Source organism: Haemaphysalis longicornis, unplaced genomic scaffold (assembly GCF_048455015.1).
Source record: "Haemaphysalis longicornis isolate Haplotype H1 unplaced genomic scaffold, Haemaphysalis longicornis Haplotype H1 scaffold_2, whole genome shotgun sequence".
Taxonomy (NCBI): domain Eukaryota; kingdom Metazoa; phylum Arthropoda; class Arachnida; order Ixodida; family Ixodidae; genus Haemaphysalis; species Haemaphysalis longicornis.
In genome coordinates, this window is record NW_027526295.1 from 127,759,848 (window position 1) to 127,785,656 (window position 25,809).

A 25,809-nucleotide genomic window follows, 5' to 3' on the forward strand; every position below is an offset into this window, starting at 1 on the left:
TTGTTGTCTTCTCCACAGAGGGGTAGTGAATTTTTTTGGTTTCTGTTGATTTTTATTTCCTTGGGGACCCCACTTGGGGGCATTCCTTAAGAGGTAGAAACGCTGGAAAAGAAAACATTTGAACACATTTGTTTTCGCTACGCAGCTGAGTTGTAACACTTGCAATAAAATTTCATGGGCCGGTGATTAAAACCGGAGGAGCAGGAAGATCGTTGCAATCATTGGCTGCGTGCTAGAAAGAAGAGCCAAAAAAATTGACAGTTCCGGTAGGATATCCGAACACAAAGTGGGTGGCTGGTGCGGTGTGAAATGTATGCCGGGGGGAGGCGTAAGAGATCGCGTTGAGTAAAGAATGAAACATTGTATGAAAGGGGAAACGATGGCGATACACAGGCGAACTGAGAATGCTGATCAAACCGATTGTGCTTTCAAGGTTGATAACTGGTGTCGTACGAGTACAGGGAGTGAATGAATCGGAAGGAGCAATTTTGGACGGACTCAAGGCTATTTATTAGATATGTTTCGGGCAGCTTTCATGTGGGGGCGGAGCGTCGATCTGATTAGTAATTCATACGTGAGCAACCGTGGATGTTGCGTTGAATAACGTAGGTGACGTTTCAAGGAACTCAGTGTTTTGTTTGCAGATGTAATGACGTTTATTTTAATTCCTATTCCAAGAAATAGCGCACGACATCGTGACACCTAGACATTTTAAGATTATTGCGACTGTACAGCGACTTTCGCGAAATTATATAAAATCCCAAAGTGATTTTTACGTTGGGAAAAGGCAACAAGTTTGCATTTCTTTGGTCTAAAAGACAGAAGCCATTTGACCCTCCACTCTTCAATGTTGATTGATTGGTTGTAGGGTTTAACGCGCCGACGCAATGAAGGCGTAGAGGCTTGCCGTAGTGGAGGGCTACGGATTAATATGACCACCTGGGGATCTTTAACGTGAGCCGAAATTTCGTACACACGGGCGATTTTTGCTTTATGCCTCCATCACAAAAGCGGCCGCCGCGGCTGGGAATCGAACCCGCGACCTCGTGCTCAGCAGCGCAACGCCTTAGCCAGTGAGCCACCGCGGCGGGTCCATTCTTCAATGTGGTTACTGTGTTGCTACAGAATAGTGTGAACGTGAGTGCTAGTTACTGTTGGATAGATTACGGAGCCATGAGGATACATGCGGATTTTGAAGGATACGCTGAGGGGTAAGTCGGAATGTATATTAGAAAGAGAAGGGCGCCGAGAACCATAGATTATTGTACACCTGATGTTACTTTGAGACACTGGGAATATTTCGTATAGATGTGCTCAAATTGAGAATGGTTAGTGAGGAGGGTAAATTGAGAACAATTAGAAATGCTTCTGTGTAGTTTAGTACATTTCGGTCTAAGTTTAACTGGGCTAATATCACCGTTCTATTTGGTGGGGTACTGTGTCAAATTCCTTTGAGTAATCTACGAAGATTCCCTCAGTTTGTAAGTTGTTGTCAAGGTTAAAGTGCAATTCGCAAAGAAATATTGCTAGTTATGTTTCGCAAGAACTCCTTGCGAAAGCCGTGCTAGCTGGGGTGAAGGAAGTTGTTAGAGTCTAGAAATGTTACAATCTGCAAGTTGATAACGTGTTCTATGAGTTTGCACAGGACGTATGATAGAAAAACGGGACGCCAGTTCCATGGACAGTTTTTGTCACCTTATATGTCGATATGAACGACGTTGCCCATTTTCCTGACATCTGGATGAATGCCTGTGGATTGCGACTACACATACCTCTAACACAAAAATGCGGCGATGGTGTCATGAACGTTTCTTAACACCTTTTAGTCAATACCTTCTGGGACACTTCATGAGGAAATTTTCATGTTTTTAATAATACCTAAAATACCGTCCGCTCAAAAAATAATTCAACCCTTACTGGATGTCAACGCCACCATAGCAGGATGAGAAGGTACGATAGATTCCTTAGTAAATTCAGATGAAAACGTTGTGTTAAAAACATCCGCGCATTGCTTATCTGAGAACACGTGACCTGATTTATTAGTAAGATGTATGGTGCTGGTAGATCGATGGTTCACGGCGTATCAGAATTTTGGTGTGTCTGATCTGTTAGTATGCGTCGCAAAACGTCCATTTCGCGTTACAAATAGCGGCGGCACAGTCTTTTTTCGGCTGTGTTGTATTTCGCCCAAGGCCCAGATGTTTCTTTTGCTTTCGCTGCGTGGAAAAAGTACTTTTTCTATTCGCTAATCTCTTCAGTTTTTTCGTAAACCAGGGTTCCTGTGGCGTGCTACGGAATGAACCTGTGGGGATACATTAGCTAATTTGTTTGTTAAATTTACATGTGCCAGCCGAAAGGGAAAAATATTTGCCAATGCTAAAATCACTTCCTTTCAACTTTCGAGCATTTGCAAACACGTTTTCTTTGGTTTTGTATAGCGGGAACCAGGTAATAGGCGGTTGGCAGGGGTCATTTCTGTCACGTCTGTGGCGGTAAGGGCGAGCTGTAACTTCCGCGTCGATTTTTAAAATCAGGTGTTCAAGACAGTGGCTAATAATAGCTTGTTATATTTCCCTATTGCTTTCTTTGGCGTTATACGCTGGAACTTAATAGAAGATTAACCTATTGCGACGTCACCAGCTTTCTGAGTCAGATAGCGAATTTTCAAGCTTAGAAACTAAGTGGGTGGTCTGCTGCAGTGCCGGTTTGAATTGCGGCGGTGTATGCTCGTAGGGCCGAAATACTCTGGTGATGGTATTATAGTTCACTTACGCGCTTGTCTAGATTCGATAATGTTTTTTTCTGGTGTTAGTACCTAGTTTTATAGTTCTAAAAATAGAATACCAGTTTCTTTTGTGCAGCGCTACTTTGTTCGAGTTCTGCGAGGATTTAGTCCATTTCTGGACCAGGGGTTACTTTTGATGTCGCCGGGTAACAATACTGGTACAGCTTGAACAACATGAACACATTCGTTAATCATAGGGACAAGATACTGTGGGCCTGGCAGCTGCACTAGAAAGTAAGCACGTGAAATTTTTGTTTAGGGACCTCTGCGCTTATTAACCTGTCGTATTGGGATAAATGGGCTAGCCAATTGCGTTGTGTCGCAGCTGCCAAGCCCACCATATTGTGAGCATCTTTAGATATTGCACAGATACAACAAGCTCACAACAATACAGCATACGTACTACATGTTTCGTACATAGTATGAGGATCTGAACGACATTTACTCGGTTGCTCTGCACGTATAAGCCTCATTATTGCCCAGCCACAGCTTGTCACCTCCATCTTCGTTGTGCAGGCGTGAACAATCATCATAAGAATGTTCGGTTTGTTCTAGCCTGGCTGTCGCTCACCGAATAAATGCCATATACTAAGCGTTCTCGGCTGGCCTCTCAAAACTACTGCGTTTATCAATGCCTAGGTTCATAAACCGCTTACGATCTTAAGCATCGCCACAGGCCGGCTTTACCACAACGCTCTGAAACAACAAATCAGCGTGGCCAAAGGGGCGAGTTCCGTTGATGGTGTGGTCAAGCATGCGATTAGAGTAAAGCATAGTTTTTCCCTTTTGACAACAGCGCCTATGCACGCTTTTCAGTGTTGTCACTGTAAAGAAAATACTTTTTTTTTTGTAATCGCATTCTTAACCTCATCATTCGCTATATTCGTACATTTGGCCTCACTGACCATCCCTTCGGGATCAGTTTGATGTAGGCCACCTACGGCGATATTTAGGAGTGCATTTAAAAGTTCCCGTAAAAATTATTGCGCAGAAAATTTATTGACGTTTTGTTATGGGCATTGACATTTAAATTTGTGTAACTATGGGAGGTAATTCTTTTAGCAGTATACTTCGGTTTTTGCAAGCTTCTGCAGTGCGCAATTTTTCACTAAAACTAGCCTTCAGAATTGTGTGCGCGTTACAACCGGGCTCGAAACCAAAATCGCCTTCAACCCTTTTCAAAGCATCGTCATGGACAACTAATTGCAAAATACAACTCAACACAATCCAAACAAGCTTTAATCATCTCATGGGTACATATTGGCCAGTGAAATTCACATTGGAAGTACATTAGACAGCTGCTGAACACGCTGCTGCCCTGTAATTAGTACGTTATGTCAGCTGTAATGGCCACGAACACGCACCACTTTGAAAAGTATTTGAAGCGAAAGTAACTTTTCTTTCTGACATCGTGGGGAACCGAGTGGTTCAGTCACACACACACAGTTCGCTCCGGAGACTTAATGCGAGATTGGCGTAAACAAAACATAATTATATTTGCATAAAAGCCTTCACCATCACTGAACATAAATGTTTTCGAAAACTTCGATACATGACGGAACTCATAGAGGAACAGCCCGTCCCTTAAGAAATTATGAAGGCGCTTGAAAAAGCAAACGCTTTCTATGTTCACTGCTCAAGTTTTAAAGCCGGCAGGAGATAGATAAGCAAGGTCATCAAACTCAAGCGGTTTTTTCTGGCAGAGTTACGTGTGCCAAATAAAATGTGTAATGTATAAATAAAATAAAAGTATAATCGGCGCAACTCTGTTTTTCTTTATTTGAAAGTAAACTTCCCGGTGGTTTAAAATAGGTGGTGCTTGGAATGGTGCAAATACTGTGCTCACGCTGAAAAGTTCAAATGAAGAAAGGTAATTTGGCGCATTGTATATGAAAAAATCAAGTACTCGTTTTTTGGTCACTTATTGACTTTGTTTAGACTGAACTTTCGGAAGCCCCAAATTCTGAAAGAAATCGGGAGATGCCAATATCTAAGAACCGTATATGTGGCAGCTATAATATCTTGCTTTTTGTTCTAAAAATTACCAGGCAAGCCGCCATACATAAAACGAAATTTCGTTTTGTTGGAACAGCGATTCCAGGACAGCTCATACTCAGTGTGTTTTGGCAGATGTCGTACAAAACTACATCGACTAGTCAAAATATTTTAAAGTTGTTTTGCAAATGAACATGTACACTTCATTCTGTCGAAACGCGAGAAACAAAATTAGGCTGCACGCAAATGTTTACACTGCGACTACTAAGGATAACTCCGCAATGAACGGTTCACTTATTTCATACCAACATAACCTGAAAGCACAAGGCAAAAAAAAACTTTACGTCACTATTTTGTGCGTTCACACAGTTAACATTCACCCCGCTACCTCAATATTCACTGAAAAGGTATGGTATATTGTACGGTATATCTGCAAAGTGTATACTTGCAACTCCGCAATTTATTGCAGCGTGTACTCCTTTTTTGATTACCAGTGTAAGATCTACCAAAACGTCCTCCACTTCTTGCCTTTCTCTGTTTTTTGCGGAATAATTCCCGACTTTCCCCTCTCATTTTTTTTGTTTTTTCACCAAACACTCGTCGCATGTAATCTAAACTTCTTATTTGTGGTTGTTTACATAGAAGAGAAATTGCATAAAAATGCAACATAAGTCATGTAGAGAACTTAGGGAGCCAATGCATATTGTCTCTAAACGGTAAAATTGTTCGTTTGAACTATGCTCGTTAACCAGGTGCAAGTAAAACGTAGGGAAACCCCAGTCGTATCATGAAAACTTATGCGAGCGCATTTTTGCGGCAAAATGTTGCCGTAAACGCGCGGGCCACAAGATATCCTTTTGTTACATAGATGAATACCTGACAGCACTTTAGACTAGTAAACAATTTGCACTTTTCAAGGCGGATGACCTGCGTTCACGGAAATGACAGGGAAGATACGTGGAGCTAACAAAAGTACTGCCAACATCTCCAACGTCTTCTGCACAGGTGGCGCTGTTATGGGAGAAGAAGCTGAAAGCGAAACCTCGACTGGTTCAAGAGATGGACCGGAGTTCAACCTTCCTGTGGAAAATATTACAGCTACGACTGGGAAGCGCACTTCGGTGAATTGCACCATTGTGCCCTTGGAACTCTACAAGGTTCGCAAGTTTATATTGTGTATTTCCCTCTTTGGCTGACATCATATTGGTGTAATATGTGTGAATGTTTTTCATTTTGCAGCGTCTGACTCTAAAACAAGGTTTTTTTAGTTTGTCTTCATGAGTAGAATTCACCATTCGTGTTAATGTCGTCTATGCAAAATCGCTAAGCGTAATAATCAATTCATCAGGTGTGGTTTCTCAGAAACGCAATTGCTGCAACCGAATAACTGTGCAGCGTTTTATGATATCCTAAGTGAGCGCCTGAAATGAAGGAGTTAGTCAAAATACAGAACAAATTAATCTCCTGCCTGAAAACTGTAAGTTTTGTTTTGTCAAATACGGTCATGCTTTGTTGTTATTGTGAAATAATTTTAGCAAATCAACTATACGGACTCCGTCTGGAGCGTGTACTGCAATTTCTTACACGGACACAGGTTGGGATCTCTCTATCCATGTTACTGCGCGTGCTTGCGTGCGTGCGTGTACCGTGTACATGCGTGCGTGCGTGTGTGTGTATGTGAGCGTGCGTGCGTGCGCGCCACTGTGCGTGGGCGTGTGGGTGTGCGTGTGTGTCTGGAGGGAAGGGGAGTGCGCGTGCGTGCGTGTCATGATTGCCCAAAACACGGCGGAGGTTTTTGCACGTTGTCGAAAAGGGGTATTTAATTTGTTCAGTAATATTATATTGGAAACATTCTCGAAGGCACGTAAACACTCTTTTAAATGTAGTCAATGTGCAGGCATTGATGTTCAGTTGCCTAAAAGATATGAGACATTGGCTCTATTTGTTCGCTCCTCCTCTCTCACCACACTTCTGGGCAAAATTGCAGTGGTCGGCCCCGTGCCGGAGCTTCTGTTTAGCCCAGTCCTTCAGTTCACCCCCGTAGACACCCAATCCATTAGACTGACGGTACAATCCGTGTGTAAGGTAGCGCTTTCATTTTATGAACATGCAACAGGTGGGGCACAGAGTACCGCAAACTTATCACTATTTGCTGAAACTGCTAGTGGCCACCTCTGCGATTGCGCCCTCTTATTATCATGATTTGTTTTTACTGTTGTACCGAGTTTTCCATGGCACCAACCACTTTCTGCCTTGCGTTTTCTCAAACAAGTAAAACTTTTGGAGGATACACATTTGCTGGTTGGATTCTGTAAATGACAAATATTATTACCAAAAATTCAAATACCTTGAGTATTGAAATTATAACAAAGAACTAAAAATGAACAAAGACCACCACAAGGTATTCCTAAAGCAAACACAAAATACAACCAGAAGACTACCTACTATGCAATGTTTTTCGTTTGCACAAAATGCATATTAGCAGTTCTAACGCAGTTTTGCCGTTTTTGGTGAGTATAGTAATTCTTTAAGATGCGCTAACAGAGGAGATCAATAATAAAAGCTGAAATAATAAATGAATAACTCTGTATTGGTGATTCCCGGGCCTTCTGGCGTAGTTGAGGGAGAGGGAAAGTATGAAAAGGAAGTGACATGGCCGTCACTTTCGTCTGGTCAGGCGGTTCCCAAAGAAATCGCAAATCCTTTACGCATAACACTGCACTCAAGCACGAAAAGCGTAAATAAAGAGAGCTAAAACTACCTGAAAGACAAGGTAAAATTATAAAATTACGAGGCATGCAAGCAATTAGTGTCCTTCCTCTCTGTGCAGGAGGAAGACCTGCGACGTTCGGCGCAGTCAACGGAGTACAAAAAAAACGGTTCTTTAGGATGAAACAGCGGAAAGTTAACGGCACAAGAGAAAGACACAACACAAGCGCTAAAATTTAAAATCAAGCTTGGAAGAAAACATCCCTATTCTACCGGACAAAAATGGGGATATTCGTTCCCCTCCCGCATCGTAGGCGGCTTACTGCCCGTGTAACACACCAACCCAGGCCGCTCGACCAATGGACCCCGAAGGAGCTCCGGTGGCAAAGAGCAGCGAAGTGTCCAGAAGCTGAATTCTGAGCATTGTTCATTTCATGTCAATTTCACAGTGTCCGTCTCAAGCGAGCCCCGTTTGGCTGAAAGTAAACAGCCGAATGTGACGCAGTACATCGATTGGTCAGAGGCCACTTAAGTGCAAAAACGCCTGGAGTACAACGGATTCGAAATCGGCATTTTCAAAGCGTACACATTTAAGAATACCCCACAAGGTTCAAATCTCGCCCCAGCACAACGGGCATGTCGTCGATGAGGGCCCAAAGCCTAGCAGCTTGGACACGCCCGCTCCCCCTTCACCTCCGTTACCCTCTCCCGCTGCGCAGGCATATCTTGCAACCGGTTATGAAAGCGTGCTTAGGCGCGAAATGGACCGGCGAAAATGTCGCGCGGAAAGCAATTCCAGATGAGGAACCTAGGGCTAAAGTTCGGGTTCCAAGCATGCAATTTCCTCTACATCGCGACGTTATTTGTGTCTGCCACAGGAGAAGGAATTTGGTGTGGCAACCGTGGTGACTAAACATTCGGAAGAAGCGGTATTCAGCCGTTGTGACGCCCATTCGCGCATCTGTGGATTCTCCGGAATTTCGAAGTAACGGCGGTACTGGTGTTAACAGATTGCGCAAACAGCGAAAGATACATCGATGGTGGCGGCGGCGGGAATAGCAGTTGTGAGAGAATGGTCGGCGGCGGTGATAAGTAGCGCAGAAGCGGCGCCGAATAAAGTGGTTTCACCGGAATGAGAACTGTGGGGCGAGACGCATACCGCTTGGCTATGAGAAGCATCAACCCTCTAACCCTATGCATTTGAACAAAAATTATTATTTGTGGATGTGACATATACAGTAGATATAATTGTGCAGAGAGAGCTCATTTTGTAAAAAAAAATACAAAACAAAACGAATGGTCTTGGAGTGCAATTGAAGACATAAAAACTCTCCCATACACTCCGTCCAAACGCGATACAGACAGGGAGAAACCCAAGACCAGATCACAAGGGGAAACGGAACAAATTGGGAAGTAACATCAAGTTGATAGTGTCTTGAATTTACGCAAAATTTGATTTTTCCCTAAATAACCCATTTACTCCGGTACCAGTCTATTTAGAGACAATTATGCGAAGGCGTACAGAGATAGCGAGACAAAATAACTTTAATTGCCAAAATCGGCCATAATAAATTTGTAATACATCTGGCATAAACTGCAGTCACGTGGAGAAAAAAAAGTTACGAACAACGCCCCAAAAAACCTAGATATACAAAAAAAATTCTAGAAAAGCCCCTAATCTATAACACCGTGTATATGCGCGGCAATGCATTACTGAGGAAAATAAGCTAGTTAATATTTGTAACATCGGAAACGAAGAAAATGCGGAAAAGCAGAAAACAAAAATTGTAGGAACAAATCAAAAGGAAACGTGCTCTGCTTAAGCAAACATAGCCCAACGCAAACTAAACTATAAAAAAGCACAGCAACTTGGTTGGTTATAGTAAAAAAAGCTACACAAAACTCGCAAACAACACTAACGCATTGTTATACAACACTCGTCTCACTGGTCATATGCATGGTGAAGTACGGAAAATGGGCCTATTGCTCTGCACAGACGCTACAACGGGCAACCGGCTTTGTTATCGACCTAACGACTGCATCTGTAATTACGTAGCCAAGTCCAATTACCCTTATTTACCTCAATCAATATATCTAACGGAATTTTTTATATCCCTAGCCCATGCTTGTGTTTGGAATGCGCAGCCCATTTTTTAAATTCTGTAGTAAGGCGGCTTTAAACCAGGCTCAGCGAAATGCTAGAGACACGGGCCCGCCTTGTGTTTTGAATGGCCGAGGTTCGATTTAAAAACCGAATTTTCCAATTTCCTTTTCAGTTTATTACTGTAATTTGCTGATAGTAGCTTTTTTCATAAATTTGTCGTCAACCTAAGTATTCTTTAGCCTGTCCATTTGTTGACCCACTGGCTATTTTTCGTGCCACTCTTCGTCCACGTTCTGGCCGACGCCAGATTTTGTCTTACCTGGTGAACTATGCTGTAGCCGTTATAGAAGCCGGGTATGGTGTGATGCCGCCACATGGAGCCAGCGGCATCTGTTTATGTTCCTCAAATACAGGTGCGGCACGTAGCAGATAAACGTTTGCGTCAATTCAACCCGTCACGATACGTCGTAGCCTTTACAGGTGTCCCCCTATTGTTTCAGTAGTGTTCCAATTACGCTGCATTTTCTAAACGGCGAAGACTTCCACGCACAGTTCGGACGCATGCTATGATTGGAATTAAAAAATTCCCATCAACCTACAAGTATTAACAGAATATGTACAGGCAGACATATCAGAAATGTCAATGTAACGTACAAGACAACTTGAAGCGCTGGAAAATTCTAATTGTCTCCTTACAATATGGAACAGGCGTCTCCCCACGTGCGAAAGTGGACGCCTCCGGTTGCCAAAGTGAAGCCTGACGGTACCGCGTCGTCGCGTCTACCAGTAATGTTTTATTGGTAGGTAGATGTGCAAGTAACATGCTGAAAAATCAAGTCTAGCTCTCCGCGTGCTCGGGTACTTCGGCATGCAAGAGCACAGCAAACGGGCCAACGGCTCTCTCGCTCTTTTGTGTGTCGCATCCGTGACATTCCAATGTAGTGAAAACCCGCGAGCGATTAGGAAGGAAGAGACCCTAGTTGGCGCCACGGAATTGAGGCCTGGGATTGCCCTGATTTCACCTCATTCCGAAAACCTTTTCCTCGAAAGCTACCCACCCCACAAGATCTTGTTCAGGTCATCTAATCATGCAGCTTCGCCTCCCCCTTTTCCACGGAGGAGCTACAACCCCACCCTGAATATCTGATAGAAGCCACGAGGAGCGGCGTAGATGAAATGGAGTCCATTCGCTGGTGCAAAGTCTAGGTACACCTACCGTGGACTTTCGGTCGCACGGGCGCATTGTCAACAGAAATTACGTGGTAGGGGAGGCCCTTCACGAGTGGATACAGGAGAACATAGAATAGGACGGATTGGACGCCACCTACATTGCCGACTATGAGTATGGCAAAAACCCGAGCGAGGTAGTCGCCGCATGTTTTTTAGGGGCGAAGCAGCGTAAGGCTGGGGATTGTCCGGCGTCCGGCGTCCATGCTCACGGCACAGCACCGGGTAAATCGAAACATCTGTGAACAAAAGGTTCACAAAAGATTAACAAGAACAAAATAAAACGTTGACAAAAGGTTAGAGAGAGAGAGAGAGAGAGAGAGAGAGAGAGAGAGAGAGAGAGAGAGAGAGAGAGAGAGGCGAATAGCAGCGTGTAAATCAAAACATCTGTGAACAAAAGGTCCACAAAAGGTTAACAGGTACAAAATAAAAGGTTCACAAAGGTTAGAGAGAGAGAGAGAGAGGGAGAGAGAGAGGGAGAGAGAGAGGGAGAGAGGGAGAGATAGAGTTCTGCTGGACAGCCTTTCTGAGCATGCGCGAGGAGCATTGGATTGGATTGGATTGAATTGGTTTGAACGCGAATTGGATTAGATTGGATTGAAATGGATTGGATTGGATTAAATTGAATTGTATTGGATTGGAGTGGATTAGAAATCGTTTTATCAGTAGTAAGCACAATCACGGGTGATTTACGGTCAGAACGATCCCCAGGGCTTCCCCCACTCGTCATGGTTCACTTCGTGGAGATTGGATTGGAAAACATTTATTGAGCATAAAGTGGGTGGCTTTCTCAGTCCAGATAGCCGCGAGCTAGCGCAGCTGCTTGGGCGCGAGTGATGAGGTGTTCTTGGTCCTCGCGCCGTGAGCTGGCCAGCTCGAGCTCCCACTGCTCAGGGGATGGAGAAGGGAGGGGGTTTTGCGCGTAGGGGCATTCCCAGACTAGGTGGTAGGTAGTGTTTGGGATGGAGCAAGAAGGGCAGTTGTAGGGGTAAGTGGAGGGAGAGATGTAGTGGAGTATCGTGGTGTTGTAGAATGTGTTGGTCTGTAGTCGACACCAAATGCGAGCCACCTGTGTGCTGAGGGATGGGTGAGGAGAAGGGTATTGAATCCGCAGTTGGCAATAATGATATAAGATTTCAGTGTACCGGGGAGATACCGGGGGATAGATGGAGGGTTCGGAAAGGTCCTCTGTCATCGACGAAAACGCCCGGAATGTAAGAGCGCGGGAAGCGGCGTGTGCCGCTTCGTTTCCCTCGAGGGAAGACTTGGGTGTGCGGGGGATCCTTGATTCAGGATTGTATCTTCAGCGCTGAGGGAGAGATGCGGCCTGTATAGTAGTTGCGGCAAGCCTGTTGCAAATCTGTGAGGATTGCCACGTAGTTAGAGGAAGCCGTGGTCGCTGCTAGAGCGATGGCTGTCTCTACAGCCGTCGTGGTGCTTGCGTGCTTGCTTGAGGCTTAGGGAGGTAACATTGAGAGATTTGGAGTCGACGACAACCAGTGCGTGAGCAGGGCGGGATGTATACGGAGCGACGTCCGTGTACCGGGTGTCCGGTTTGTTGTGGTATTCGGCTCGGAGGCGGGGGACGCGGGCGTGTCTTCTGCCTTGATTGAAGGAAGGGTGCATATGTTTGGGGATGGGAGACACGAATATATGAGCGCTTAGTGACGGAGGGAAACGCTGGGGGGTGTCTAAAGGAGGCATCCGCGAAGAAGCATCCGCGAAGAAGCGAAGGTGTACGAACAAAACATCCTGGGCTGTTCCATTCATCGTTACGCCCATTTACCCGTAGCATTGAAGTGCTACTGTGGACACCAGTGCTGCCACCCGGCCTATCCGAGAAGTTTGCCACTGTTGATTATTTCCGACGGTTCCTCATGGAATCGAAGTTTCCCGTTAACTGTCTGGTGTTTCCAGAAGTTGCCTATATCAACATCTTTGGATGTGAAACCGACAGCACCCATGTTTTGCAAATAAAAAACTTCTCCAGCTTTCCTGGTCGGTGTGCGGGACCCCGGGAAAAGTGTCTTTCCGACGCCAGATGGAATGACGAATTCCAAGCTTTACTTTTCGGGTTGTGTTCCGCCGAGGACATTTTGTAAATGCAGATGGACATTTTGCGGCCGGGCTTAGAGTGGCAAACCTGTTTGTCGTGTGTCTCTACGACATGACCGTTAATTCAACCCATTTCGAAAAACACCACGAAAGCCTGACGTCTGCCATTGAAACGATACTATTCCCCAAATGTGCTCTGAAACCCAATAATTGCCATTTTGAGCTCGGGCAACGGCTGTTCATTGGCCACGCAGTCGGCAGTGCTGGAGTTCGTCCCCTATACTAGAAACATTGTAGTGGTTTCAAAGTTTTCCACGCCATCCAAAAAAAAGCCAACAGAGGTTTGTATTCGGCTATGCTTATACTACCGGTATTTATTAAAAAGTGTGCCCACATAGCAGCCCTTCTTCCAGAGGTTACGCTGATCATGTGTGGTCACTCTGGGCGAAACACAAACACAGGGCATTCGACGCACTCATGAAAAAGCTGCAAAAACCAACCGCCTTCACCAATTTCAACAAAAACACCGGTACCACACTGTACAGCAAAATCAGTAACCTTTCTGTGGGAGCGGTGCTCTAGCAATGGCGAGACCGTGCCAAAATGATGATGGCCTACCCATGCAGAACGTGGTGACCTTCAAAAGACTCCTTCTCGGCCACTGAAAAGGATTGCTGCCCGTCGTTTGTGGAGTGCTAAAATGCCGACCGTACCTTTATATTCGTTCGTTTACAGTGGTAAGTGACCATCACTCACTTTGCTGGCCCATGAGTCCGAATGGCCCGTCTTGACAGCTAGCACGTTGGAGGGAAGAATTCGACGTCACCGTCGTGCAGAAGTGCGTCCGGACAGGAGCATGCCGATACCGGCTGCATCTCGCGAGCAACAGCTGTGCCCCGCTTCGGCGGCGAATGAGAACGACGACGACGAATTATGTTTGCGCGTGCTGAACGCATCCATTGTGTATTGAACGGCAATAGGCAGACATCGCCCCGCAAACACCGATTTATTTCTCTCAAGAACGCCTCAAAATTATAGCGATGCGGTTTTCCCGAGGGATTTTATCCTTATGTCTCCCTTTTGTCGTTCTATACAAGAACCTTTCACCGCGTGACTGAAGCTAACTGCTTATTGTACCCTAAGCAGTTCAAAACCAAGTTTGGGGATACCTCACATGACCGCTCTCCAAGCCACCTCTGATACGCGCGTAAAGGTGCACCAGTCCAGCAGTCATACAGATGACCCAATGACTAGCCGGGCGACATTCCACCGAATTGATATAAAATGCTTGACGAACAAGTGCTGGAACCCTGCAAACGGAGGGGACAAAATGGAAGAGGATCTAGACATGCGCTCACACAAGAAGTGGTTTACTGAAAAACCAATTGTCATGTAATTCGTGCACAAGATGGCACGGAAGCTTAGGAATGTCGCATCACGTTACGAAGTACATGTTCGTTCCCTAGCCAAGACTAAAACACGCAGGCTGTGTTCATTGACGAACAGGAAAAACGCCGACAAAAAGCCAGCCTTCGCAACCCCTATGCCGAACAGACGCGTGCTTCAGTTAAATCTAAAATAGGTGTCGTTTACCAAATCGCGCTGCATTGAAAAAGAAGTACAACCGCCCTCACAAGTTTCTGGGACCAGATTTCGCAAATCGAGGTCAATTTGTCCGCTGCTGGTCTGTATGCTCGTTCCATGCATATGGGGGTGATACTTTGAAGTGTTAATCTTCACTTAGCAATGCACCTGAAATACTGAGCAACCATTCACGAGAGAAGTAGGCTTCGGCTTTAGAAAACGTGTCCCGAAACCTTGACGCACGGTTTACGTGGTGCATGGGGGGACTATTTAAATATACGCTTAAGAGAGAACGTGGGGGCGATAAAATGTTGCTCGTATGCCAATTGGCCTGTCATTACAACAAGTGCGTGTACGCCCTTTTTGGAAACACCGGGGAGCCCTTGAAATGTAGGTGTCAAACAGCCAGGGGAACGGAATAAGCTTCCAACATCAAGCTTTAAAAAGACAAAGGTACGAGCCAAACTTCGATTTTCACAAAAATATCGGAGATAATCAGCTGTGTTGTAAAAACCGAAGACCCGATTGATTACGCTTTCTTTACAAATGTTTTGCAGTTACTGCCGTTTCTTCGTCATACCGAACACAAACCACCCCGCTAGCCACATGCTGCACCATACTCCCCGTTTTTTCTCGTAACCCTTAATTGGCGAGAATTACGGCGCATGTCCTACATCAGATTTACCATCCGGCCCCGTCCGCGCTCTATGTATCTGCATTAAATAGACAGAATCTCTGAATCACGGGCCGAACTAGATATCTGTTTACCAGCTTCCTCAGCTTATACGGCGTAGGGACCGCATTTTGACGTTACAGGTACCTAAAGAAGTCGTTGAGTACTTGCGCCTCTTGACGATGCTCGCGCAGTGTGCCCCGCAGTTAATAGCAAGGCTTGACATGAATCTTTGGCACCTTGTATATCTACGATCCGATGCGCCGCTTTCAACTCTTTAAGAACACCTCTGCGATGTGGCACGGGTTGAACATAGTGATTTGGCACCCGTCGCTCTGCAGCCCGCCAAAGTTTAAACTCTTCACCCTCAATGTGTGCATGTGCCCTCGTGGTTGTCGGTCACGTGGGACCTCTCTTTTCCGAGAGCTTTGCGACTCTTTCGTTTTGAGGCGGTGGACGCCACGGCTTCAGCTTCTCGCTAGCGGAGCGATATTGTGGCTGGAACATAGCCTCAGTGTCCTCAAACCCATTACCATGGTCTTCACATTCGGCATAGCCCTTGTTGGACAGCCCCTGTGGTACGCAGGCGTCTGATTTGTATATCTCTGAGAGCTTGAGTAGTTCTCCATTATACCCGCTAATTCAATACAGGCAAACAAAAGGCACTCGCGCAGTTGCTTGTCGGGTGAGGAATATTTTCCTCAGCATATGGTACCTGGAACACCCAGCCAAATGCGGTGTTAACGGCGAAAACGGTGCCCTTGACATGCTCGATACGTTGGCATACGAGCCTTCACTGGTGGCTCGAGTGAACTAGTGCGCTTACTTATTGTTGGCTTTTTAAGTTACCTTTATGAGGTTCTTCCTTCGGATACTCGTAGTTGTGGTCGCGAAGCACCGGTTTGTTGCGGGTTTCTAAAGGCGTATCCTTGACAGAGCGGACTTAGGCCACATTTATTCACCCTCTTTAAGTCTCGAGCGTGATCGGAACTTTTCGGAACTTGTACGGTCCCAGACGATTCGACCTGCCATACGTGAACACAGATAGGTCCTCCCTTCAAGAAGAAGCCAACGCCAGCTATCGAGATATGTCGGTGTATCGAAAGTCCCTTTGCTGCCTGTATCGAGAAATATCCGCGCTAAAGCATAAACGCATTCTTTATATGCCCACATAGTGGCCGCTTCAAGCAGCACTGACGTGGAAAAATGAGCTGCTGGCAGGAGCCGTCGTTTATTGCAGTCTGTTTGCGAAACATCCTAACGTCAGCTTATCTATCAGAGCCAGACACCTTAGGGCTGTGGTCACCAATCTCTCCCAAATGTCGCAAAGAACGGTAATGTGACGTTTCAAAAGGTGTAGCACATAACGCGCGCCATAGTATTGCAGTAACGATCCATTGGCCTTTTTTTTGCGCATCTAACACAGCTGTGATTCCTTGTAAGGTGTCTTCGCTTTTCCTGTGCTGAATATACTGAACAGCAATCCCCGCTTTGCGACTGTAATGATCGCACAGGCGGCACGTCAGTTGTTCGTTCAATGGCGAATCTACAGAACTCTATGCAAACCCGGCGGACAAGGCCGAAGTGCCCGGTAACTGAGCACTTCTAGGTGGTAGTTGTTTTGATAAAGCACTAGAGTTGGAACTACGCTCATAAGCTCACATTTTTGTCCCTGCTTTTTACCTGACCTTCAATAACACCATCATGCCCCTGACACGGTGTTCTGAATTTGTTGTCTTGGTGCTGCCGCTGGCATTGGCTAAAGGTATAGACCTAGCAAGCCATCTGCCAGCGAGGGTATGAAAACGCGATTCGTTATTACCGCGTACTTTGTAGCCGCAACACCATGTATTGGAGAACGCGAATTCAATGGCACCTACTTGCATAATTCTCGAAGTTGTGACACTTGTGATGACAGCTCAAGTGGAAAAACGGTGAGCTGACTGTCGATGTGGTCGTTTCCAAGCAGCTTCGTGCGTCCCAACCAGTCGATAAGCATCTTCATGGTTTGAGTGTGATTTCTTTTGTTGAGGCGAACCCGCTCAATGGTGCTGTCTGCATCCTCGGTCTGGTAGGACCTTAAATACCGAAATATCTTGGTGTCTATAAGGTCCGGGTGAGGTAAATCGCCGCCTCAAAATGGTCCTAAAAGCCATGCCCTTCGCGTGGCTCCCCAGAAAGACAAGGAAGTTCTGGCGTCGGCAGCGCTTCTTGGCGATGTCAGTGCGCGGAGCCCACGTGAGAGTTCCAGTTCATATTAGATGCAGTGTAAACGCCTTCAAATACGGTGCTTCGTGGTTGAAGAGATAGTGGTTTCCAGGGAATCCCGCTCTCGGGAACTCTTACGTTGGGCTCCCGGATATCGTTTATTACTGAGGGCTGTCGCTTTAGGGAAGGGCATATGCTTTCCTTATACTTCAAGGGGTTGGTAAAATCTCGCTCGATATCGCCACCTTTCTGTGTTTCTTTATTATTGTCAACAAGCGCATTAAGGCGGGCTTCATTACTTGCGAGCGGGTAAATGGCCTCTTGCAAGTGATGCGGAGACCATGACGGGGTTTGATAGAGCTCGGTTGCTGCCTTTAGCAACCTCGTAATTAATTTGCGAAGACGACTTCTTCGAAGCGGAGGCTCTCTATCCTTTAGCGGAAGATTCCGGGCGTGTCCCGCGTTTCACGGTGCCATAAAGGTAAAAGTACACAAGCCTCGGCAAAGAGCGACTTCTTCAGACTTCTCGTAGCCAGTACATTTTTTTCGTCATCTCACGCACGAAGCGCTGTGCTAACCGCATGCTCCCAACATCGTAGTACTCTTTTCTTGCTTTCCAAAAGCAGGGCGCATCCCTACGTGGGATTTAACAACCTCTATAACCAAGATACCTGCCCGCCTGCCCGCCTGCCCGCCTACGCGTCTTCTTGTTGTTCTTGTCTTGTCAGTGCATTATTTTATGCTGCTACATATCATTGAGTACCTGTACGGCTGCGCATGTGCGTAATTGCTCATACAAAGTATTCGCATTGTAAAAAAAAAACTCGTGTGTATGCGCCACGGCTGCGCCTACTCTAGTTTAACCGCAGAACTGTTTAAGCTCTTCGTTGCACCGTCCATACGCAGAAACAATACAAAGAAAATGCCGAGCGCATGTAACCATGGGGGTTGAATGACGACACCGCGTATAATCACAAGCGAGAATTTGTGAAAAACTTCGAAGTAGAGACTACAACATAAGAATGAGCTTTTTGTTAAGAAAAAGAATAAAAGCTAACAGCGCAAGCGCTTAGTCTCCTATATATATCCAGGCTTGCGCGTGGGCGTGCGCCGCGGGAGAGACTCGCCAAAAGAATACAAAAAATACCGAGTTCATGTGTCAATCAGTATTTCAGCGACCAACGTCCCCGACACAACGACTGTCGCCTGTTCCTGACGTCACTCTCTCTTCGTTGCTAGGGGCAGAGTCCTTCAAAGCATTGAAAGACTCTGCTAGGGGCAAACGCCTGCGTTGATAAAACACAGAAGCGCCGCCGCGGCGACGGCACAACTCTCTCCGACTCTGTTTCGCGCACGTTTGTGATGGGGCGACCAAAGAAAATACCGAAGCCCAGGAAAGCGACGGCCTATCCGGAAGCGCGCCGCGCTGCCATGCGGGTGTGCAGTCGCACAGAAGAACAAGAAGAATAAGAACTTGTAGTGCAGGCCTTCAACGGTGAGTGAGCGCTCGACGAAGACATTGAGGTGGCGTACGATGAACAGTACAAACACTGAAGCTGGCACTGTGCAAATAAAAAACTTATATACCTACTTTGCGTTTGATTTGATCTACTGCTGACGAGCGCCATATATGCACACAGGGTATATGGTTCTCGGTGACCTAAATGGCGCTCGTCGGGTGTAGCATCGTGAGGGGAACACAGGCGTGCTGTGACACGATGCTTGCACCGTTGTGCAAGCGGGCTCTGAAAGGCAGAGCGCTTTAGGGGCTCTACTTATTGCGTCGTAGCTCGTCGTAGCCTTAGCGTCGTAGCTTGTTCACCGTCACGCAGTTCAATGTCACGCCACTACCGAAATCAGGTGGCGAGGAAAGATTACGGGCATAAGTAGAACCCCACGGCGTAACCGCAACGGTGTACCACAGAAACAGCGCAAAACAAGCCCTTTATATCGCCATAACTGTTCGAATTTCACGAACCGTGGCGCATGTCATAATCTTCCCGCTATTTACCGCAAAAAAAAAAAAAAAAACTGCCGGTACATTTAAGGCCAAAACCAAGTAATCAACCAGCAGTACCCGCATTGACATAGTTTTTGACGCATGTTGGGTTGGGTCTTACAATAGTAAGAGAAAAAAGTGGCCGCCAGAAACTGTCTGTTCCAAACTGCCCAGCAAGGCGCCTGAACGCGGGAGATGAAAAGAAACAAAGACAGAGCAGAATTCCCGCTCGCGCTGTTCAAGGCAGGGGCGCGCGAGCACTGCGAAAACGGGAAATTTTAGTTGCATTGGACAAACCTGCGCTCAATTCATCAATATATGAGTTAGTCAGGAAGGCGAAGAGTGTGATGGGTAGCAGCAGGCAGTTAGAACCGGCGCCACAGCCCATTACTGGGAATTGCTGCTCTGCACTTTCGACAGCTTGCACGTTGAGTTGAACGGCTTTAATTTTTTTATCCCGTCCCACTGCGAATCGTTTTTCCTAAGATGCTATACCAACTCAAGTCACTCAGTTTTACTTGATGCATAAGTTCAGAAATAAAATGAAATATTTTTTAGTCAAGGAGTGCTGCCGGCACTCTTGCTTGCCGATCGTTTTAGATGCTCCTGATAATATCGAGTTCAGGAAACGATTACATTTCGCATCGTGACCAGCGTAACATCTATTCTTCTGTGTGCCCTTGCTTCATTTTTCTGTAAAGAGGTGTAAAGAGCACCGAATCAACCAACGCATTTTACATCGATCTTCCGTATCCTTAGGTATTACCAATATCTGACGTCTGTAAAATAAAATTCTTCAGGGCCCTTGTGTCTGCTTACATGGTGTCAAGGCAAGAAACTGGCGACACCAAATACCCTCTTTGCTGCCACGTCATTATAGCGTTTTTTTTTTTGGCTTTCGTGTTTTGTCTTCTGGCGTAATTACTTTCGAAATTTATTTTCTGCCAATGCCGTGTTCCCGTCCATTTGATAGCTTTCCCTTCTTCGTCACATGGCGCCAGTTACGTCAGCAAACACACTGGCACATGCGACAGGTTGCGTAGGACCAGGGTTTTGTGCTCTTATGTGCACGTGTTCTGGTCATGTGCACTCATTATCGGCTATAACGCGGCAAGCACTATTCTACAACTTATATTTTATAATTGCAGTTTTGTGAATTTTGCGAAGCGAGTGCACTGCCCCTCAAAGCTCCCGATGCCGGGTTTATACCCTAAGTGTGTATATGGAACGCCGCCCATATTGTCTGTCGCGTAAGCCGCGGTTTCCCAATGGGAGGCAGTAGGGAGGCCTTTGGAGTGTCTTAAGTTCCTCTATTTAGCTCGCATCGAGAGCTAAGAGTTGCGAGACCATCCGCCATTTGGTAATTCGGATGCGTGAGGGAAAGCCACCCGTCGCCCGTGCAGGAGCCGCACAGCCCGCGGATCGGCCGTCATGCGGGGTGCAGCACCACCGGCGTTGGCGCTCTATTTCACGCTCAATCTTCATATAATGTATGCCGAATTTTATATTCGACATATTACATCAAGCTTCTCGACATTACTTGGCACCTCGGTTCTCTTAAGATCCCTTCCATTACGTGAACAATATGGGTTGTGTATGGAGTTTGTTAGATAAGGTGAGGGGGGGGGGGGTGCGGGAGTAGCGGGCTTATCTATTATATTCGCAACGACCGATAAAATGTTTGTCTAATTTTTATTAAAAATATGGCTGGCATAAACAGCGACGAATGCGCCTAGTTTAAGCGCGAATGAATTAGCCCGTTTTTTTTTTGCGAAAAAATTATATTAGCCTTCTAACGACGCTAGCTCCGGCAGTCGACCTACACTTCAAAATAAACAGCACTCTAAGGCATGTACTTCATGCCAGGCAAACTGGAACCCAAGGACGTGTTTATTCCCAGCGCGTCCTTGCATGAGTGTCTCTACCAATGCGTAAAAGCCCCTTAGTCGTCGTGGGATGTCTTAAAACTATTTACCGTGTACTTTACTTTTCATGCACCCAGGTACGCAGCACTGTCATTCCGGTACACAAAAGCACATAAACTAAACGGCATCACACACGAAACAACATACACGCACGAAACCACACCCCACACCACTGCACACCGGATCCCTATGCTTTTCATCGATCGGGTGATGGGCATCCGCATGTGCAGCGTGGCCGCCCAAACCAGGCGCAGCCCCGCCATTGCCTGCGGTGGCGGCCGTATAGAGGGCGTTTTTGCACGTCTTTGTAGTACCGGAGATACGTAATCACTGCTGCGTGTGAAAAGTGTCCGGACAAATCTTATGGAGGTGCTATCTCGCATAAAGAAGCTCCAGGCGTATTCGCCGGCACGCGACTGACCGCGGATGACCTGAGAAACTGCGCATCCCAGGGGCTGTTCCGAACGTTATACGAACATTGCAAATCGTGTTGCATAATTTTCCGCAAGAGGACCTGCCTGTCGGACAGTACTCCGGACGGAAGCACGCGGTAAGGCTAGCGAGCGCATAAGGGCAGGGAGGAGCAGCAGGACAGTACCTGCGTCGAAGTTTTTATCTAACGCAATAGGCAATGTAATACCGACGGTGTTGGTATTTGCCACGAAGAAATCAGCAACGACAACAAAAACGTCCGTACAACGCCGTTGAAGCGCGGAGATAGCACATTTGCTAGAGTACCAGGCTGGTACTGAGCAGACGCGTGTTCATATGGTATGAAATCACGTATGTGTTTTATATTTCTTTGCTCTTTTTGGCGGTTACCATTTTCTTGATGAGCCAACAACAGCAGCTGTGCTTTCGTGCGGAATGGAACCCTTAAGGCTATTGTTTTAATGCTTAATAGGCTAAATATAAGGAACTGAATTAAAATTATGTCCTAAAACGTTTTAGGCCATTTTGTTTTTTTCTAGTATTGTACATTGTAGTTGAGGAAAACCCATTGTAGCCGCTGCGTAAGGCTTCCTCAGAGCAGCGCTTCTTCTTTCCCGTTACGTTATCCTGAAAGGGTGTGATTACAGTTTATTAACTGTTAATGTCATTCGCCGAGTAGTCCAAATCGATTTTTATAGAAGAAATTTCCTATTTCAGACACTATGGAATCCCGAGGGCCCAAGATGCATTGAGACAAGGTACTTACGCGTCGTCAATAAGGACCTTAGAGCCTCAGTGTTGACCTCGAAAGGCCGCACCTACACGCTGGGTATCAAGTACGCTGAAGATGAAGTGGACGCTCCTTTCGAGTGTCAGATTGACAATGATCCAGTGAGAAGTACACGCTTCTTCTTTGACGCTGCCGGTAAGTCACTTGACAAGGCCTTCTTTCTTGAAATAATTAGGCAGAAATATTCCTTTCTGCGCATCTTTCTCTTCATTGTGCTTATGATATTTTCGTGGTTTTCTTATTCATCATCATCATCATCATGATCATCCCCACCTGCTTGCGTCCACTGCAGTACGAAAGGCTCTCCCAGAGATATCCAGCTACGTCTATGGAATGCTAGCTTGAGTCCATGTTCTCCCCCCAAATTTCCGCCGCACATCTCTCCATCGAGTGCGTGGCCGACCTCAATATCGTTTTAGGACTTTTTGGAAAAACTGTGTTAAACGGATGGTCCACCAGGTGACCCTCATGCGCATAACGTGGCCCGCTCATGCAGATTTTCTCGTTCAATTTGAACTACAATGTCTTACATCTTAGTCTTTTCCCTAATCTACGCGGCTAGAGTCCTGTGCCTCAGCATGACCCCAACCATTCTCCTCTCCATAGCCTGTTATGCCGATCTAAGTTTCCTTTGAAGCCGTTTAGTAAGACGCCAAGTTTCTGCCCCGTACGTCATTACTGGAAGAACGCCGTGAATAAATACCAGCTTCTTGAGGGAAAGAGGCAGCTTGTAAGTTAGGATATCTTAATTGTTACCGAAACCAGCCCATCCCATGCAAATTCTCAGGGTAATTTCTTTTTAATGGTTTGGATCAGCAGGTATGATTTGCGAAGCTACACATGCTCGCCTACTATATCCAACAACTCGTTACCTATTCCAAATTCTCGTGTTTTAGCATGCTGATTGAACATTACCTTCGATTTCTTTGTGTTTGTTTTCAAACATGCTGCAGTACTTTTCGAGCACAATTGGGACAGCATGCGGTACAAATCCTTTCTGGTTTGACTGAACAGAACAATGTCATCTGAAAACATTAGGTGGCTGAGATATTCCCCGTTATTCCGCCTCTTTCATAACGCTGCTGCTGATGCGCATGTCCCTCGCGGTGGAGGCAAGAAACAGTCTGGCAGGTGTCGGCCGGTCTGCTCTGGGGTGACCTCATTGCTCTCTGCTGCTGTTACTGAGCCCGTGTAGTGAAACTTAGCTGACTTCGAAGCTCCATATGCGTACACCGCTGGCACGCTTGTAGAAAATGTAAGGCACGTTACGTCCGTAAGGAGAGTACTCAACTTCATCTAGGAAGCGAAGAATCAAAATCACCTGATGTTTCTATCGTAAAGCGCAAAACAAAAGTATGAAGAGCACATTTTTTTCGACTGGTAGACTCGCGATCTGCTTGCAATAAAAATTTGTGATCGTATTTCTTGGCCGAATAACCAACACAGTCAATGGGTTTCAGGTATTCGTGCATGGGGGAGGGGGGGGGGGGTCCAGATTCCGTTAGTGGACAAACGCTATTCAAAGAATGATCAACTGTGTGTCAGCAATACTATAAAAAAAACTGTTCGGGCAGGTGCAAAACATAAGTTAAGCGTCAGCTTCGTGTCCGCGGCATTCGAGTGTGGTCCCTTGCTGCGCCGTAGCCCAGTGGTCTATAGCGTCAGAAACACAGCACAGCTCCAATGTGGTGGTGCGAATCCTTTTTGGAGATTTTTTTGTCCTGACGTGATTGCGGAAATTGATGATTTTTTTTTCTTGTTGTGATCGCTGCTGCTGAAAAATGTATTGATCCAAACGACGACGAGCTTGCCATTGCAGTAGAAATGCTGTTCCTGTGTAGCACTTTTTTTGTCCGTGATAATTCTGCTGTTTAAAAGAAATAAACTAATACGAACTTTTCAAACTGACAGTTCTTCTCAACAAGAAAGTGTAATCCTGCGAGTAGGATGAAGCAGTGCGGTTACGACTAAAAATGCACCCAAAAAAAGCACTTTCCTGAGTACGTTGCTTTGACCTTCGGTTGATTAGGTTGCTTTCGACTTCGCTTTCGTCGGTCAAACCGCTCACAAAAGTAACCTTCACATGAATTTATGCTTGTTTTGATATAAACAGACCAAAAGAACGGCGGGATTGAACAAATCTGCAGCCACATATAATGTTCTGAATCGCTGAAATCACATACCAGACTCAAGCAATAATTTTTATAAAGGCCTCATTAGGTGTCTGCGTTTATGCTGCTGTTTAACAGAGGCCCATGTTTCCCTTCCCTCCTTCTTACGAGCTGGAAAACAAACCTAAACGGCGTGTGAAAACCGCGGCCACAGCCTCCGATTGCCAACCTCCGGTAGTCACACTTGCACAACCGCTGCGAAACAAAACGTGCGTTCAAACAGTACGGCTTCCAGCATAGTTACTACTTTTGTAGCTTTAGGCTGGCTGTGCAAGTCACGTAAAACGAATACACACCAGTAACCCAGCATTGCTTCTCCTTCCGCTGCAGCAGCCGCCCACTTGCTCCCCTTTCATATTGATTCACGGTGGTCCCACCAGAGTCCACCACGGCGCACTGAAAAAGGCGGATTACAACCCCTGTTTTCCTTCACCTGAGGTTTCTGAACACATTCTGCAGTCGGGCAGTAAATAACTGTTGGTATATTGTGCTCCCTTGTCAGACACTCTTTTGTATAGGGACCGGGCAGCTGGACGGGTGGCGCCACCATTCGGCGCTCCCCTCGTCAGTGGAATGAGCCGATGCATTGGACTTTACAGCCTCCCGTTGTTTTTGTCGTGCTTGCTTCGGTGCTTTCTATGTTTTGGTGGCGTTGTGAGCAGACACGTGAGATGAAACGAAGTCTAAACAGATGTGTTGGTTTTTTGGATGCAGTAACGACTACGTAAACTTGTCGGATGCGTCTAAAGTTGGGTATCGGCTGCAATGGCATGAGCGCTTTTTGCAGCGATCTGCGCTTGGCTCCACCCGTTCTGAGTACGAATAAAACTACTATTATTAGTATTATTTTCTTCTTAAATGCACTCAGGGCTAAGCAAACTCATTGGATGCTTGTAAGGTTGGGGAAGGGCTACATTTCACACGAGCGCTTTTTGCAGCACTCTGCGCCTGGCTCCGCGCGATATGAGTAGGAATAAAACTATTAGCAATATTAGAATTCATTTGCACCACTTTAAATTATCTTCACTGGTTTCAATGACTACGGTTTCCACGCCAGCCTTATCGCTGGGATACCTCGATACGTGTTCTTTAAATAGAAAGGCACCTGCATACGAGATGGATTACCGTGTAGCCGTAGAAATGTTGCGGTAG

The 25,809-nt window shown here is 46.1% G+C and overlaps 1 protein-coding gene across 2 annotated transcripts in view; it reads left to right on the forward strand.

The window, feature by feature from the left end:
• LOC144169204 (uncharacterized) overlaps nt 1–25,809 on the forward strand; it is a 215,640-nt gene that overhangs the window by 112,793 nt on the left and 77,038 nt on the right. For both annotated transcript variants that reach the window (XM_077698246.1, XM_077698247.1), the window contains 2 exons: nt 5,786–5,937; nt 22,414–22,621. In XM_077698246.1, coding sequence (XP_077554372.1) covers nt 5,786–5,937; nt 22,414–22,621 — 360 coding nt within the window. The remainder of the gene's footprint in view (nt 1–5,785; nt 5,938–22,413; nt 22,622–25,809) is intronic.